The 14,752-nt window shown below is 47.5% G+C and overlaps 2 protein-coding genes across 5 annotated transcripts in view; one reads left to right on the forward strand and one right to left on the reverse strand.

Moving 5' to 3' along the window:
- Strbp (spermatid perinuclear RNA binding protein) overlaps window positions 1-14,752 on the forward strand; it is a 184,496-nt gene that overhangs the window by 143,627 nt on the left and 26,117 nt on the right. The window lies entirely within an intron of this gene.
- Rabgap1 (RAB GTPase activating protein 1) overlaps window positions 3,349-14,752 on the reverse strand; it is a 183,369-nt gene continuing 171,965 nt past the window's right edge. For all 4 annotated transcript variants that reach the window (XM_004849413.4, XM_004849414.4, XM_021262111.2 and 1 more), the window contains exons 22-26: window positions 9,941-10,045; window positions 9,118-9,201; window positions 8,426-8,497; window positions 6,242-6,439; window positions 3,349-4,957 (exon numbers count right to left, since the gene is read on the reverse strand). In XM_004849413.4, the coding sequence (XP_004849470.1) occupies window positions 4,835-4,957; window positions 6,242-6,439; window positions 8,426-8,497; window positions 9,118-9,201; window positions 9,941-10,045 (582 nt within the window). In that variant the 3' untranslated portion in view covers window positions 3,349-4,834. The remainder of the gene's footprint in view (window positions 4,958-6,241; window positions 6,440-8,425; window positions 8,498-9,117; window positions 9,202-9,940; window positions 10,046-14,752) is intronic.

Genomic DNA, 14,752 nt, shown 5'->3' on the forward strand with positions numbered 1-14,752 from the left:
GGCTGAAGTGTTCCTTGCAAGACTCGTGCTGGAGAAATAAAGGCGCTGGCTGTGGCGAGCAGTTGAAGCACAGCCCTCTTCTGCTAGCCCCTGAGGCCAGCTCTGTATACCACACAGCTCTTCCTTTCACGCCGGCGATGGCCAGGGCCTTGGGCCATGGGGTCCGAGTCCTTAAAATGTGCTTCTCTGTGAATGGCGAAGTTTAGTCTCCCCGAAGCTCTAAGCTGGCAGCCTGGCTCAGTGAACGGAAGTCATGTGTCGGGTGCACTGTGTGCTTTTCACAACCCTCCCTCGGAATACTCACAGTAGGCTCAGGGACTGGCAAGACTCAAGCACTGAAGGGACAAAGGGGCTCTGCCCCCAAGGGCGGCAAGCTGGAAGGCAGCGGCAACTGGACTCCAAAGCTGAGCTGTTCCTGCTCCTGCAGCCCCCCCACCTGCAGGCTTCCTGCTGCTGAGCTGCCCCAGTGAGGAGAACCAGGACCAAGGCAGGAGAACAAGGACAGAGGTGGCATAGGGCCCAGGAGAGTGGTGTGGCAGGGAGCTGAGTCAGGCTGCCACTGCCTGCAGATAAGTAGGGAGCTCTGTGAGAATGGCACTGGCTGGCTGTTTGACTTCGCAGGCAGATCCCATTTCCCTTACGTCTAGCTACACAGCACTGACTGAGCAGGGAGCTGGCCCAACTGCTGCTTTGGGATCCGCACAGGGCGTGGTCGTGGGAGGCCACTTTTGAGGGGGAACTAGCGAAGGAGGAAGGAGGGAGCCTTTTTCCTTGCTGTTGAACTCTGGCCTACCTTGCATAACATCAAGTCACAGCTCACAGGGAAGGCACAAGCGCCCAGAGATCCACAGTAGCTCCACCACCCCTATGAGACAGGCACAGAGCTCCCCTCAAAGATACGGAAAACAACCTAGAAAGGCTGAGATGAGAATTCAAGGTTGTGGCCCAGTCTCAGCCCCCAGTTTCCAGGTATATGTGGTATGTGAAGAGCTGTGACCATTTATATTCATTCCACCTGCTGTCCTGCTAGCTGCTGTGTGGCTCTGGCCAGGACCTGCTGTCTCAGCCCCGGTTTCTTCACCTCTAAAATGGAAGAGGGTGACCTTAGCGCTCAGCCTGTTCTTTGAGCACCTTGTCATTCCCAGTGGTTCTCACGTGGCTGCTCCATCTCCCTGCCCCGCCCCCAGGTGAATCTTGGCAGAGAATTTAAATCCCAGTAGCAGCAGCAGGCACAAACTAAGCAGTGAAGTGACTCTCAAGCCAATGGGCCCTTGTCTACTGCACTCCCTGCAGCACATTCTGGTCTTCCCCCCACTGTTGGGCCAGTTAAGAACCTGTCACATTCTGCGCTTACCATCAGGAGCCTCCCTCCCTCCAACCCGCCCCCCTCACTCACCCCTGCTACTGGGACTTGGAATTCAGAACAGATGGGGAAACTTGGGGCACACCACTGGCCTTTCCTTTTGAAGCTTCTTCTACCTGAGAATGACTTAACGGGTCAGAACCAGCACTGACCACTGTTCCTTCTGCCAATTCTCAGCACCCACCCTTGCTGACCACCCTTCCTTTGCAGCCAGGCTTCTCAGCCTCTGAGGCAGCATGCCAGCAACCCTCAGTGCCCAATCCAGGCTGCTTTGCTGGCCCTGCCCTCAGGAGCACCTGCTGGGTCTCTGCTCTCGGTGCTTGACCTGTGTGCTCTCTGCACCGTCTCCCCATCTTCTGGGCTTCACTGCCGGGTTACAGCAGGACTCACTGGGCCGGCTCTGCTCCTGTGCAGGAGACGAGGCTTTGGCTGGGCCCAGGAGCCTGAGCCCAGGACAGCTCTGCCACTGCATCTGCCGAGCCTGCCTGGAGCTGAAGCACAGAAGCCCTGGGCTACAGACACCAAGCTGGCTCATGGGGTCTGAGACTCCCGACTGCTCCTCCTGTGTCCCAGGTGTCTCAAACCCTCACCCCAGGCTGCATTCATCTTCCGACTATCCTCTCACCAAGAGAGTCACCTACTCCTCCCTGCAGCCCTTCTGTCACCTCTGCTCAGACCTATTTTTCTTCTTGAAGGACTGGCACGGGAACATTCCACAGTGTATGTTGGATCATCACATTCAGACCTCCTTGGCATGGCCCCAAGCTAACTACCTGATTACATCTAGCTTATGCCACCCTGCCTCAAGTGGGTTATCAGATTAGCCACCGTTTCTTCCCGCTAAGTGCCTCCTCTTCTCCATGCAGTAGATGGCCTAGTCCCCATGCAGTATGAAGGCTGTTGCCATCATTCTGTTCCCCTGCAATACACATACCTTTTCTGGTCTCGAAGGGTCTCACACAACGGGATGGTGCGGGGCTGGACTTGTTACTCTCTCTCCCAGGGTCAACGAGGGGACCACCCTGACGGCAGTCAGGCCCGGGTGCCACAGCCGGCTGGTGTGGTGGGCGCCTTTCTCTGTGGTGATTTCTGCCACGTCTACACTTGTGAACAGGGTGCCCTTGGGACTAGGAAAGCAGGGAGCAGGCTGCCCAGCAATCTGAACCCCAGAAATAAGTCCTCCAACCTGTGAGCATCGAAGGTTCCCAACTGTCCTAGAGGACGCTCAGATGGCAGCGAGCCTCAGGGTTACAGAAGTAGCACTCTTCATCTCGGGCAGAGGGCCCAGGTGTGGAGCCTGGAAGGACCACCGACCCAACGAAGAGAAAGGAACTTTTTTTGGTTTTTGTTTTTGAGATGGCCTTGCTATGTAGTTCAGGCTGCCCTTGAACCTGTGATCCTCCTGCCTCAGCCTCTCAAGTGCTGAGAGATTACAGGTGTGTGCCACCACGCCCAGCTAGGAACTTTTAAAAGCTATAATCCCTCCCTGCCACCACTTTTCCTAACCCCTGGCAGAGCACACCTGGGGTCCAGGTACTCTGCCTTTCTGCCCTGTGGCTATTTGGCCTGTATACGGACAGCTGGCCCTGGAATCTCCTCTCCTGTCGCTGTCTAGTGAAATAACATTTGTCTTTCCAGGCCTAATACCACCCTTCCCTCCTGTAAGACCTCCTTGGACCTCAAACACAGCGAGGTCTGTCTCACGCCTGTCACACAGTATTGTAGTTTTCATGGAGGCACAAACTCTCAATGACTACAGAGGCAATGGGCTGTGCCTTCTCCCCTCCATGGCCCGCACACCTCAGCTGAGTGTGTGCACCTGAGCCTCACTTCTAGGACAGCACAAGGCTGGTCTCTCTCTCTGCTGGGGGAGGAAGGGGAAGGAGCACGTTAATGATAAAACTGGCTTTTACAAAGCAATGTTGTTTGTACCAAAATATTTAATGAATATGTTGTTAAAATAAAACCAACAAAAGAAATAGTAATACAGTTTTACTGGTTTATATTTCAGTTTGGAAAGTTGACACAAACTATCCTAGCACAATGTCACACCTAGTATTAGATGGGCTTACAGCGGTTTTGGTAACTGAACAAGAGACACAGAAAGCGGCAAGGGGACAGTCTCGGGGAGGGACTGCCACTTCTTGTCTCCCTTACACAGATGACCTCAGCAGCAAGCGTTAGTACAGCCAACAGGGACAGAGATACAGATCAAGTTTCTTTATATACAAACCAGTGCCTCTGTAGCCAGCCACCTCCACTCTGAATCCAGGAAAGACGAATCATCTGTGAGATGGCCTGTCAGCGTATCACTATATAAATTAAAGGTCAAAGTGTTTTAATTAAAAAAGGTGCTAAACCTCCATTCCCCGGCTTTGAAGTGAGGATCTGCAGCCCACCTGGACAGTGAGGTCAGACCGGCCCTGCCAGGCAAGAAGCGACCAGGCCAAGGGCATGGAGACCTCGCGGCACATGCACACTCACATTTACACAGATACATGGTGCAGTCTTTCTCACTTGTGCAACCTGTCATGCAAACACACTAGGAACCTTAAAGTGAGGGCCTCTTCACAGCTCCCATGATGGCACGGAGGAGAGCAGGGCCCAAGAAACCTCGAGTGAAACTAAGTGCCTGAATAACCATGGTAGTCAGCTGAGCAGATCAGTACTCCTAGTCTGAGACTTCAACACTGGCGACGGGGTGTATTAGGAAAGATACACACACACACACACACACACACACACACACACGACACATTAAGCAAAATAAGATTTGTCCACATTATGATTAATACAGTCTCATAGTCACATTACCCACTCTAGCTTTGTGAAGTCGTTTTGGCAGCTAATGCTAAGAAATAGCAGGAACTATGAGAGTTGCATAGAGTTGATCAGAAATGTGTGAATAATGCCAAACCAAACACCTGTGCATCATACAGTTTCACAAAAGTAGGTGGCTTCAGCTATGACTATGAAATTCTTGAATTTAAAACAAAGTGCTTCTCCATGTCTACCTGGGGACTGCCTGCTGGCACTTACAGATAAGAATTACTTTAATTTCTGATCCCCTATTCCCAGTATATATAATATGTATATGTTTTAAAAAATTAAAGGTTTAGAAAAAAATCAACACATTGAAGGATCCTGAAACTCTAATCATGTAGACTCAGCCTTGAGGCTGGGTGAAGTGTTGACCTGCGGGAGGAGGCCTGGGAGGTCACACTGAGGAGTGATTTCCGGGTGCGTCCAGAGCATCCGCGTAGCTGGCAGGACCGGTGTGTCAGTAGTGAGGAGAGCCTGGCCCAGAGGCTGCCTGCTGCAGGAGCTTGGGCCCAACAACCTACCAGCATCCGCCTACAGATCCGACTGAGTTTGTTCTGGTCCTGGGACATGTCACAGAATCACACATCTGGCCAAAGAAGGCAACAAAAGGTGGTATTTTCGGAAGGGGTCTGGAGGCAGCAGTTGCTCTCAGCAAGTCTCTTTCCCCTGAACCCCCGTCGCCGTCTTAATGGAGCTCAGCGTTCGGTTAAACCAGGTCTTCTTGGCTGCCTGTACTTCATTGAGGGCGAGGCCTAAGTGGTGCTCCAAGTCCTGCAGGAGGAACAAAGCAAACGAGGCTCTCGGCTCCAGCGTCACCGGCACTGCTTCCCCAGAACGATGCTAAGATAGGAGTTTGTCCATTTACTCTGGCAAGGCCTCTGGAAATTCTCCCAATCTCAAACTGGCAGAAGAAAGTCCACAAGGCCCAGAGATCTGGGGGCTTTCCTACTTAAGACCTCACTTGCTGCTTCGTCTACTAAATAGCCTCCTAAACTTAGTGTCTCTTTCCTGTCCCCTTCACACCAGAAACAACGAATGCTCTAGCTTGACTACATCACTCATTTCCAGCTAAACCTTTAAAGGCCAAGTTCCTTTGGCAGGGCATTTGAGATGCTTCACAGACTGGGTCCACACACTCTCTGCCAGCCTTGGGACTGCCTCCACCTTCCCACACGGACAGCCTTGCTTCGGGCCCTCAGCCCCTCCCCCCACCTAGCATGCTCATGGTTCCTGTGCTTTTGCAGGTGCAAACCCTGTCCACTCCTGACCACAGCTCAGACACTGCTGTCATGGCGATGCCCTTCGGAATTGTGCAGAGTGGTCCCATAGCCATGTCTTACCTCTGGATTCCTAACAGCTAGGACAGGGCCTGGCAGAGCAGATACCCAGTGAACACATGCGGGGAGGAGAGGTGGCCTGAAGCTTCCACGGAACTGGCTTCCTCCCACAAACAGCACTCCATGCCTACCTTGGGCTGTGTTGGTGCTGGCGGAACTAGCAATACGAGATGAGGATGACCAAAAGAGGCCCTAATTTCTTCATCAGGAATGAAGCTCAGGTAAATTAGGGAAATGTGCCCAAGTTCTTGAAGCTAGTTAAGTGATGGGAGTTGGGACAATGAAAGCTCATACTTATGAAGCCCCCATCATTGTGCTGAGCCTTTTTACACATAATCTGACTTTGTTCTTAACCCAACAGAAGACTAGGACTCACTGCTCCACTGTAGACCACCCTCGTACTGAAAGGTTACTAACCCACTGTCCAAGAGTTTAGTGGTGGAGCTGGGACTTTATAAAGCCTGTGTTCTCGAGAATGTCCCACTGAAAAGATCCAAGCTTTGTCGTTGATGGTCAGTATTACTAAGTCCAAATTCTTAGGACAGGCCAAACACCCACTGGTAAGTAACAAGTACTGGCCTTCTATGAGTAGGAGGACTAATGTTTAAAATGGGGGAAAGAAAAAGAAAAAACCCATCCCAAACCATACAAGTCATTGCTGGAGTTCCTGGCCCATACCAGGAGTTTGGCTTGGCCCGGGCCTGTGCGTTCCCCTTACCTGGATCTTGCACTCAGCCTCCACCAACTGGAGCTTGGTTTGTGCCAGCTCCAGCTCCATCTCCCTTAGCTGGTTCTTGAGTGTCTCCTTTTCTTCATCTGTGTCCTCATCCAAAACCTCCTTGGCTGAGCTGATGCCCTTCACACGCCCTTCTTTGCTGAAAAACTCCCGGCAGCGCTCACAGTCATCTACTTTTTGCTGAAATTAAGTGTCACAGGTGAAGAGGCAAAAAAGAGGAATAGCGCTTTTGGACTGTGAGCCCCTCCCCGTGGGCAGAAGAGCCAGTGAGGGCATCTGTGGAGCACTGAGGGCTGAGCCCTGGATCTCGAGAACCTGCACACAGCTCCTGGGGAGAGCACCTGGCTGGTATTAAATACCAAAAGCAGTAAGAATACCCTTGTCTTGATTAGCAACTGCATTTCCAAGAAAATGATGCTGTGAGAAAGATTATGCATAAGTACCTTCATTTTAGAACTAGGGACACAAACGGGTGAGGATAAACTATTTAATTGCTATTGGGAGCAATTAAATATCCTGCTGTTTGTTCAAGGAAGTCTGCAGCCTCTGACAAGGTTATGAGAAAATTTTCATAACGTAGGAAAATGGTTGGATGCTAGTTGAAAGAAATAGGACAAAAATGTATATAAAATATGGTCACAAATAAGTTCACATTTCATCAAACCTAAGAGGCTACTGCCTATAAAAAACAAGTTTTTCTAAGAAAATATTCTGTCAAACCACAAAAGCCATCCATCAGAACATATCCCACTTTTAGGGGTGTAAATGTGAAAAAAAGCATATCTTAGAATGAATGAAACTTTGTATGTTAAAGTTAACACAGAACAGGGCCAGCCAGGGATTCAGCTCAGTGGTTTCGCCACCTGCTACGTAAGTGCAAAGACCCAAGTTCGATCCCTGGTACCAAAAAAAAAAAAAAAAGAACAGGGCTGGGGATTTAGCTCAGTGGCACTGTGTCCACCTTTCAAGTGCAAGCTACTGAGTTGGATCCCTGGTACCACAAAAAAAAAAGAAAAAGAAAGAAAGAAAAAAGTTAGCACAGAATCAAGACTGAAAGAATATACACCCAAGTGTGTTTACTTCTGTTTTGAATTTTTTGGAGCCAGTGTCTCGCTATGTAGCCCAGGCTGGCCTTAAACTCAAAGCAATCCTCCTGCCTCAGCCTACCCAAGTGCTGGGCTTACAGGTGTGTGCTACCATGCCAGGCTTGTTTAAAGATGTGTGTGGTCAGCTTGTGCAAGACCCTGGTTCAGTTTCCAGCACCAAAACGTGAAAGGGAAGCAAAAGAAAAGAGGTTGTTTTCTGTGGGTAATGGCATTTTCCTACTGATTTACTTATCTTCCAAAACTTACACGAGAGCATTAATAAAGTTTTAGAGTTGGAAAATAAATTATTTTTTAAAAATTAAGTGCTTGTGGTTAAACACTAATTACAGCAAGGCCTGGTGTCATCTTGCTCCAGGTGTCACACTGCTTTGTGTAAGCTCAGCTGTGGGAACAGAACTTTCCTACATTCCTGTCCCCTGAACTGTGAATGTCAGTAAAGCATCTTTCAATAGATTACTCCCCTTATAAAATTTGACAAGCACTCTAACATGGGTATAGCTTAAAGACAATGCCAAGTTACAGAAGACCCCAACTGGCCGGAAAACATTTAAAAGTTAAAGTCCTTATATCCGGATGTGTTAAGAAATGAGCTGTGGACCGGGGATTTAGCTCAGTGGTTCTGCCACCTGCCTCGAAAGCAGAAAGACCTGAGTTCGATCCTCAGTACAAAAAAAAAAAAAAAAAAAAAGAAATGAGCTTTGGTGCAATTTCCACAGAATAAGCAGAGTAACAGAGCACATGCACACGCACGCACACACACACGCACACACACGCCCCGCATTAATAAAGTTCGCTGCATCCATCAACTGCCTGCTCAGTGATGTTGGGAAGTCCTGGCACGCTGAGCTCTAAAGCCAGAACTCTCCTGGTGCCATCTGTACTCCCTCCCAGAGAAAACAGGCAAAATATTACTTCTCAGGTACTGAGCCAGGCCCTGTGCCACCAGGCAGCACATCAGAACTCCTCAGCTTCTTTCCCTTTTGAAATCAACGCCCCTCCCAAAACCTGTGACACGGAATATGGCCATCAAACGGACTAGGTAGTGTAAAGGAAGTCTTACCCGAATTTTCTCTATTTCTACTTTATTAGCCGTCTGCTGCTTCTCCAATCTTTCACTCAACTGTGAACAAATCTAAAGAAACAAACAGAAAACCACACTGTCTTCAGCAATGCAGTCATTTGCATAATTTGGGCTTGGGATAAATTCTGCAGTGGGAGCTTGAATATGCTAAGCAGAATCGACGGCACCAGACAGGCTGTAACTGCTTAGTGGGGCGGGAAGCTGACAGGGCTGCAGAGGCTCCTCAGGCTGCGCCACCTCTGCATCAGCCGGCCTGGCAGGAACCTACCGATACCAACCTCAGCGGCCAGTGCTTTCTGAACACTTGCCAGGCTGCACACCAGCATGAGACCCTGCACAGAAAGGAGCAGGATCAATCCAGTTACGTTCTCATAGCTCATCCAGCCACAGAGAGAACTGGTTTACAAACTTACATAAGTCCATAATTCTGAACCTGAATGCCCTGAAACATCCCATGGCTTTCACTTAGTAAGTCCATATGATATGCTGGGCACCATGCCAGGCACTCTATAAGTCTTTTTGAATCCTTATAACCGTACTCCCAGATAGGGATTATTTTCCTTATTTTTAATTGAGAGTAAGGGGAGAATCAGAGTTTGAAGCCAAAGTGTGTCAGCCTCTGGGTCCAGCACCCACAGGGGATAAAGCCCAGCCCAAGTGCAGGGACCCACCTGCTTGTAGTCGCTGATGATAGAACTGTTTTTTTTAATCTCAGATTCTGCCTTGTCAAGTTCCCGGCGGCACATTTCCTTCAGCTGCACACACACACAAAAGCAAAAGTGAATGCTTTAAGGGAAAAATAAAGGAAGGTCCGTCACTAACTGCTTAGCGCTGAGCCTCCTCGAACTCTGGAAAGGCTGTGTTCCCCCCATCTTCTTCCTTGACCCTCAGCAACACTCATCCCTTGTTCCTGATGCCAAGAGAGGGAGAGGCAGTTAAAACTTCCGGTAACGTCAGGCCCCATTTCCTGGGGCCTGTGCTGCATTCTTCCCTGCCGGTGCCCTCAGCCCAGCTGTGGTCTCAGCTGAGGTGGCAGCACAATCCAGAATCACAGGGAAGAGCTAATCCGAGGTCTGCACTTCAGGTTATGGAAAAAGTGCTTTGTCCCTGCTGCCCCAGCCCTGAACAGGCATATGTGACATGCTGTGGGGGCCAGTGGCAGGGGTCAGCTCCAGGGCACACAGCCCCACAGCGTGCTCTTGGGGGCCACAGTGGAGAACGAGCAGGGGAAGAGCTGGACCCTGGTGCTTCGTGCTCTCTATGGAAATTCCAACAACTCTCCTGCTGTGCTCCAGCACTGATGCACAGAAACTCCTGCCCCAGCAACAGTCTCTTCCCAGGCTTTAACTGTTAAGAACGTTATGCTTAATGGAGTAAATAAGAGAAATAAGAGAGAAACAAGCTAGGTGTTTCTAGGTCTTCCTGTGACAACATGCAGCCAGCAGCTGAACTCCCTCTAGCATTTGCAAGGCACAGAGCGTGGGAGGGGCTCACCTGCGCAGACTCTTCTTCCAGCCGTCTCTTCTCTTCTTCTGCATCAATCAACTTCTGTTTGGTCATCAACAGCTCCTTATTTAGTGCATCTGCCTTTTCCTCAGCCTGGAACATTTAAGGCACACTGTCAGAACAGGAACTGAGAACAAGACAACAGGGAAACTGACTGAGGCAGGAGGATTAAGGGGCTGGTGAAGTGCCTCGGATCGCGCTCAAGGGCCTGGCCTGCTTTAGTGTGGGGCAGAGGTCAGGAGCTCCGCTTTTGGCATCGGACAGGCTGGGCTCCCCTCCTGCTGTGCACTGACCACTGCCACTTCCACAAGTCAGTGAGGACTTTTCTAAGCTTCAGCCTCTTCACTTGAGGGACACAGCATAAAAAGCATTCAGCACAGTGCCACTCAGTAATAAAAGACAGCTGTCACTATTTCTAGTAAACTCTGGTTTTCTTTTTCTTGACTGTATTTCCTGTTTCATCCAATGAGTCCTGCATGTTGCCCTTAATGACAAAGTCACCTGATAAAGGAGGTTGTCCCTTCCTTTCTTGGAACTTTGTAAAAATTATCTTCAGTGGTCATGCCAGTGATGGGGGGGGGGGCGGGCGGCACACTGTGAAGGCCAGGGAAATGGACACGCCTCTGCTGAACATCTGAGTTCCTGACATGGGGCCCTCAGCGGATAACTCAAGACAGACTATACCGTGCTAGAGAACAATCAAGGACCTGACAGGGGGTCTATGCTGGGCTCTGCAGAGACAGCTTCGCTGAAATAAAACAGCATTTCTGGTACTAGTTAGCAAAAGTGGGGCAGCTTGACACTGAGTCTTCCACTCCACTCTGCTTCCTCTCACATATCTTGGGAAGAACAAGCCTGGGACCTTGAGTAGCAAGCTATCCACATCCAAAAGGCACACAATCAAATGGGATCCTAGAGCTAAGGGCTGTCCTTCCAGGAGAGATTATCATCACCTCCAGCTCCAACCCAAGAATCTCACAGCAGGGGAAACAACCAGTAAGGAGAATGAAGTCCTGTTAAAAGATGTAAATAATGGAACCCATGATTTCTGCTTTGCAGTCGATGAACATCTCTCATGCACTCAGTGGAGCACACACCACACACTGCCTTCTGCTGCAGAGGCAGATGCTGAGTGCTGAGGCCAATTCTGAGCAGTGTGGAAGAGCCAAGTGATGTGCTAGGCCTTCTAGTTCCAGTGTCTTCCGTGCTGACCTTGACACTCCAGCTTACAAAGAAGGAAGGTGAAGTGGTTTCTTCACACTCTCATTGTCTACATAATGGAGCTGAAACTTGACTCTGAGCCTGGCAATTTTCTACCACTCCTAGAGCTGGCTCTCAACACCATGCCAATGGGAAGGTGTGCAGAGACTACCAGACTAACTAGCCGGGGTCCTATGATGGTACAAGCTTGCTCCTTCAATTTACATCAACAAATGAAGGGAGAACATCTTAGGACAATGAACCTAAATTCAGACTTCCACTTCTAGTCATGAAAGATTAACAAAGACCAGATTTATCCTCCCACTATAAACACAAAAGTGGACAAAATTTGAAACAATTGCTTTCAGAACTACAAACAATAAATGCAGAACTGTGCTTCCTGGGAGAAAAACAAACAAGCAAACAAACATCTGTATCCTACCATTACTCTGGTTTCTATGCCTGCGTCCCAAGAGTATGAAGGCCCTAAAAAGTTAAGGGTATGAGCGCAAGGTCCTGAGTTCCATCCCCAGCACAAAACAAAGGTAAGGGTACCTGGGGGTAGGGTGGGGTGGCTGGAAGCAGTGGGGCAGAGTGCTGGAAAAGGCGCCCTAGAACAGCTAATAAGGCAACAGAAGGTGGTCATGCAAATATTCAATTAAATAATGTGGCAAAAAAAGGGGGAAGTGAGACAAATAAAAACAAATTGCCAGGGCCAGGGATTTAGCTCAGTGGTTCCACCACCTGCCTCACAAGTTCAAGGTCCCGAGTTCGATCCTGGGTACCAAAACAAAAAAGAAAACAAATTGCCATGTGAACAAAGACTCATTTTTAAATATAAAGATAAAGATATGTTAAAAGTAGAAAGATGGAGAAAGATACACTGTATAACACTATGAAAGTTGTTGTGGTTATATAAGTACTAGATGCAGATTTCAGAACGGTGAATATTACCAGGGACAAGATGCCTGTTTTTTTGTTTTTTTGGTTTTTTTTGGTACCGGGGATCGAACTTTGGTCCTTGCACTTGCGCAGGAGACAGCGAAACCACTGAGTTAAATCCCTGGCCCAAGATACCTGTTTTATGTGATAAGAGTCACTTCACAAAGGTGGGAGAACAATCTGAAATTTATGCATAAATTCAAATTATGTGAAACCTCATATAACTGAAAGGAGAACTTGTTAAATGCCAGTTAGAGAGCAGAGACTTCTACATGGCTCCCAGTAAGTGGAGGGAAGATCACTGAGTGCACAGGAAACTTAAAAACATTGTCAACCAGTCTGCCCTGACATACAGAGTACTTGGCTCACGACACTGCACATACAAACTCTCCACATGCAGTGTGCTAAGCCACAGGGTTAAATTCAGATACTACGGCCCCTGGCCATCGGAGAATTAAATAAGAGATCATTAACTAAAAAATTTCTAGGAAAATGGCTAATACTTGGAAATTACTAATTCACTCCTATAGGGCAAAGATAAAAACACAAGAACTGCATGCAAAAAACAGCATTTCAGAATGTGGGGGTACGGATGAAAACAGTGCTTACATGGATACTTGTAACTGTAAATGTTTATTTTAGAAAAGGTCCAAAATCAAGTTTCAACCTACCTCTCTACGAAGTTTTTTTGTTGTTAGATTTTTTTTGGTACCAGGGACTGAACTCAGTACCTTCTGCTTGCAAGGCAGGTGGTGGAACCACTGAGCTAAATCCCCAGCCCAAAGAAGTTAGAAGAAGCACTAATGAATCCTAAAGAAGGTAGAAGAAAATAAGCAGAAACCAATAAAATAACACAAATGCTAGAGCAAAATCAATAAAACTACAAGCTAACTTTTAAAAAGATCAACCAGCTGATAAACTTCTATTTAGATTAAGAAAAACAGGACACAAATTACTCAGTATGAAGAATAAAAGAGGAAACAGTTACCTAAAAAAAGAAGTATCAATGTTATATGGATACATTTGATAACTATGATGAAATGGACAAATTACTCGAAAGATACAAAATATAAAAATGGGAGCACATGAAAAACTAGGAAATTTGAATAGCTCTTATCTAGAAAGAAATTTAACTCACAAATAATTTCCTGCAAAAAAAATTCCAAGCCTACATAATTTCACTGGGGGAATTAAAGATGTAATAAATAATTCTACCCCCCCCCCCCCAGTCAGCATCAAACTCGGGACCTTGCGCTTGGGAGTTAGGCAAGGCGCCACTGAGCTAAATCCCCCACCCATGCAGAGTTCTTAAGAAAATACAAAGGAACACTTCCCAGTTCATTCTGAGGCCAGCATTGCCCTGATAGTAAAATCGTCAGACAAAAGCATTGAAGAAAACTCCAGACAAATATTCCTCATGAACATAAAAATTAAGATCTTTAATAAAAAGAAACCCCAGGAATGCAAGGTTGCTTCTTTAAGGAGAAATCCCAAATGATTACCTCAGCAGATATGAAAAAGGTGCCAACAGAATTCCACATCCATTCATGACAAAAGCTCTCAGCAAATAGGAGCAGGAAAAAACAAGTGAGCATTCAGAAAATGCAGTCAAGAAAACAATACTATTTACGATAGATGAAAATATGTGCAAGTCTTACAAACTCAAAATTAAAAACCACTGCTGCAAGAAACTGAAAAATATCTGCTTAGTAAAAATGATAACACATTCAGGTGGCTCAGTCACTGTTCAAATATCAATCCTCCCTGAACTGATTTACAGCTTCAATGAAACTTCAATCAAAACCTCAGAAGGCTTTTACTTCTAGGCATTTACAAGCTGATTCTAATATTTATGTTGAAATGTGAAAGACCTAAGAGTAGCCGAGTGAATTTTAAAAGGAATAGCAAAGTTGGAGGACTCACATGACCATGTTTTAGGATTCAGAATCAACTGGTTTTGGGTATGGGGTCCAGGTAATGTAATGGGGAACATTTAGGAAACTGCCCAGGGCACAGAGCCTCCTGATCAGCTTCCTTGCTCTTGTGCCATCCTGTCTCACTGCAGAGGAGCAGCCATGCCAGAGGGAGGCAGACGTGGTCCTGCACACACTGTGCCAGGACCCTCCACACAGCCCTCTGACCCTTTCCACGTTACTCCCATTTCACAGCGGAGAAAGCTTGCCTGGCATCACCCAGGGACTAAGTAGCCGACTTGGAATTTCTCCATACCTGCTGTGAGAAGAATAGCACAAGGGACAGGTGATGAATAACAAAAGCTATATACAATCATTGAAAATACAAAGGGGTTCTGGAAGCTGTATAAGCTTCACACTAGAGATTTTTTTTGGGGATGCAGAAAGGACAGCATTGAAAAGAATGAAGGTTTTTTAAAAAAAATCTGAATTCTTGCCAACCATGGAGGATGCCTGTAATTGCAGGACTTGAGAGTCTGAGGTAGGACGATCACCATTTGTTCCAGGCCAGCTTGGATTATATCGCGAGTTCATTCTAACCTAAACTACCTAGTATGACACTGTCCCCAAAAAACAACTAAAACAACACACCTAAGTTCTTGAAGTGGGAAAAAAAAAAAGGTGAGAAGACTCCATCGAACATTGATTGTGCCAGTTTTTTGGGTTTTGGTGGTGCTTTTTTTTT

This window comes from Heterocephalus glaber, unplaced genomic scaffold, assembly GCF_053883595.1.
Source record: "Heterocephalus glaber isolate CG9 unplaced genomic scaffold, H.glaber_assembly_v1.0 deba00001479, whole genome shotgun sequence".
Taxonomy (NCBI): domain Eukaryota; kingdom Metazoa; phylum Chordata; class Mammalia; order Rodentia; family Bathyergidae; genus Heterocephalus; species Heterocephalus glaber.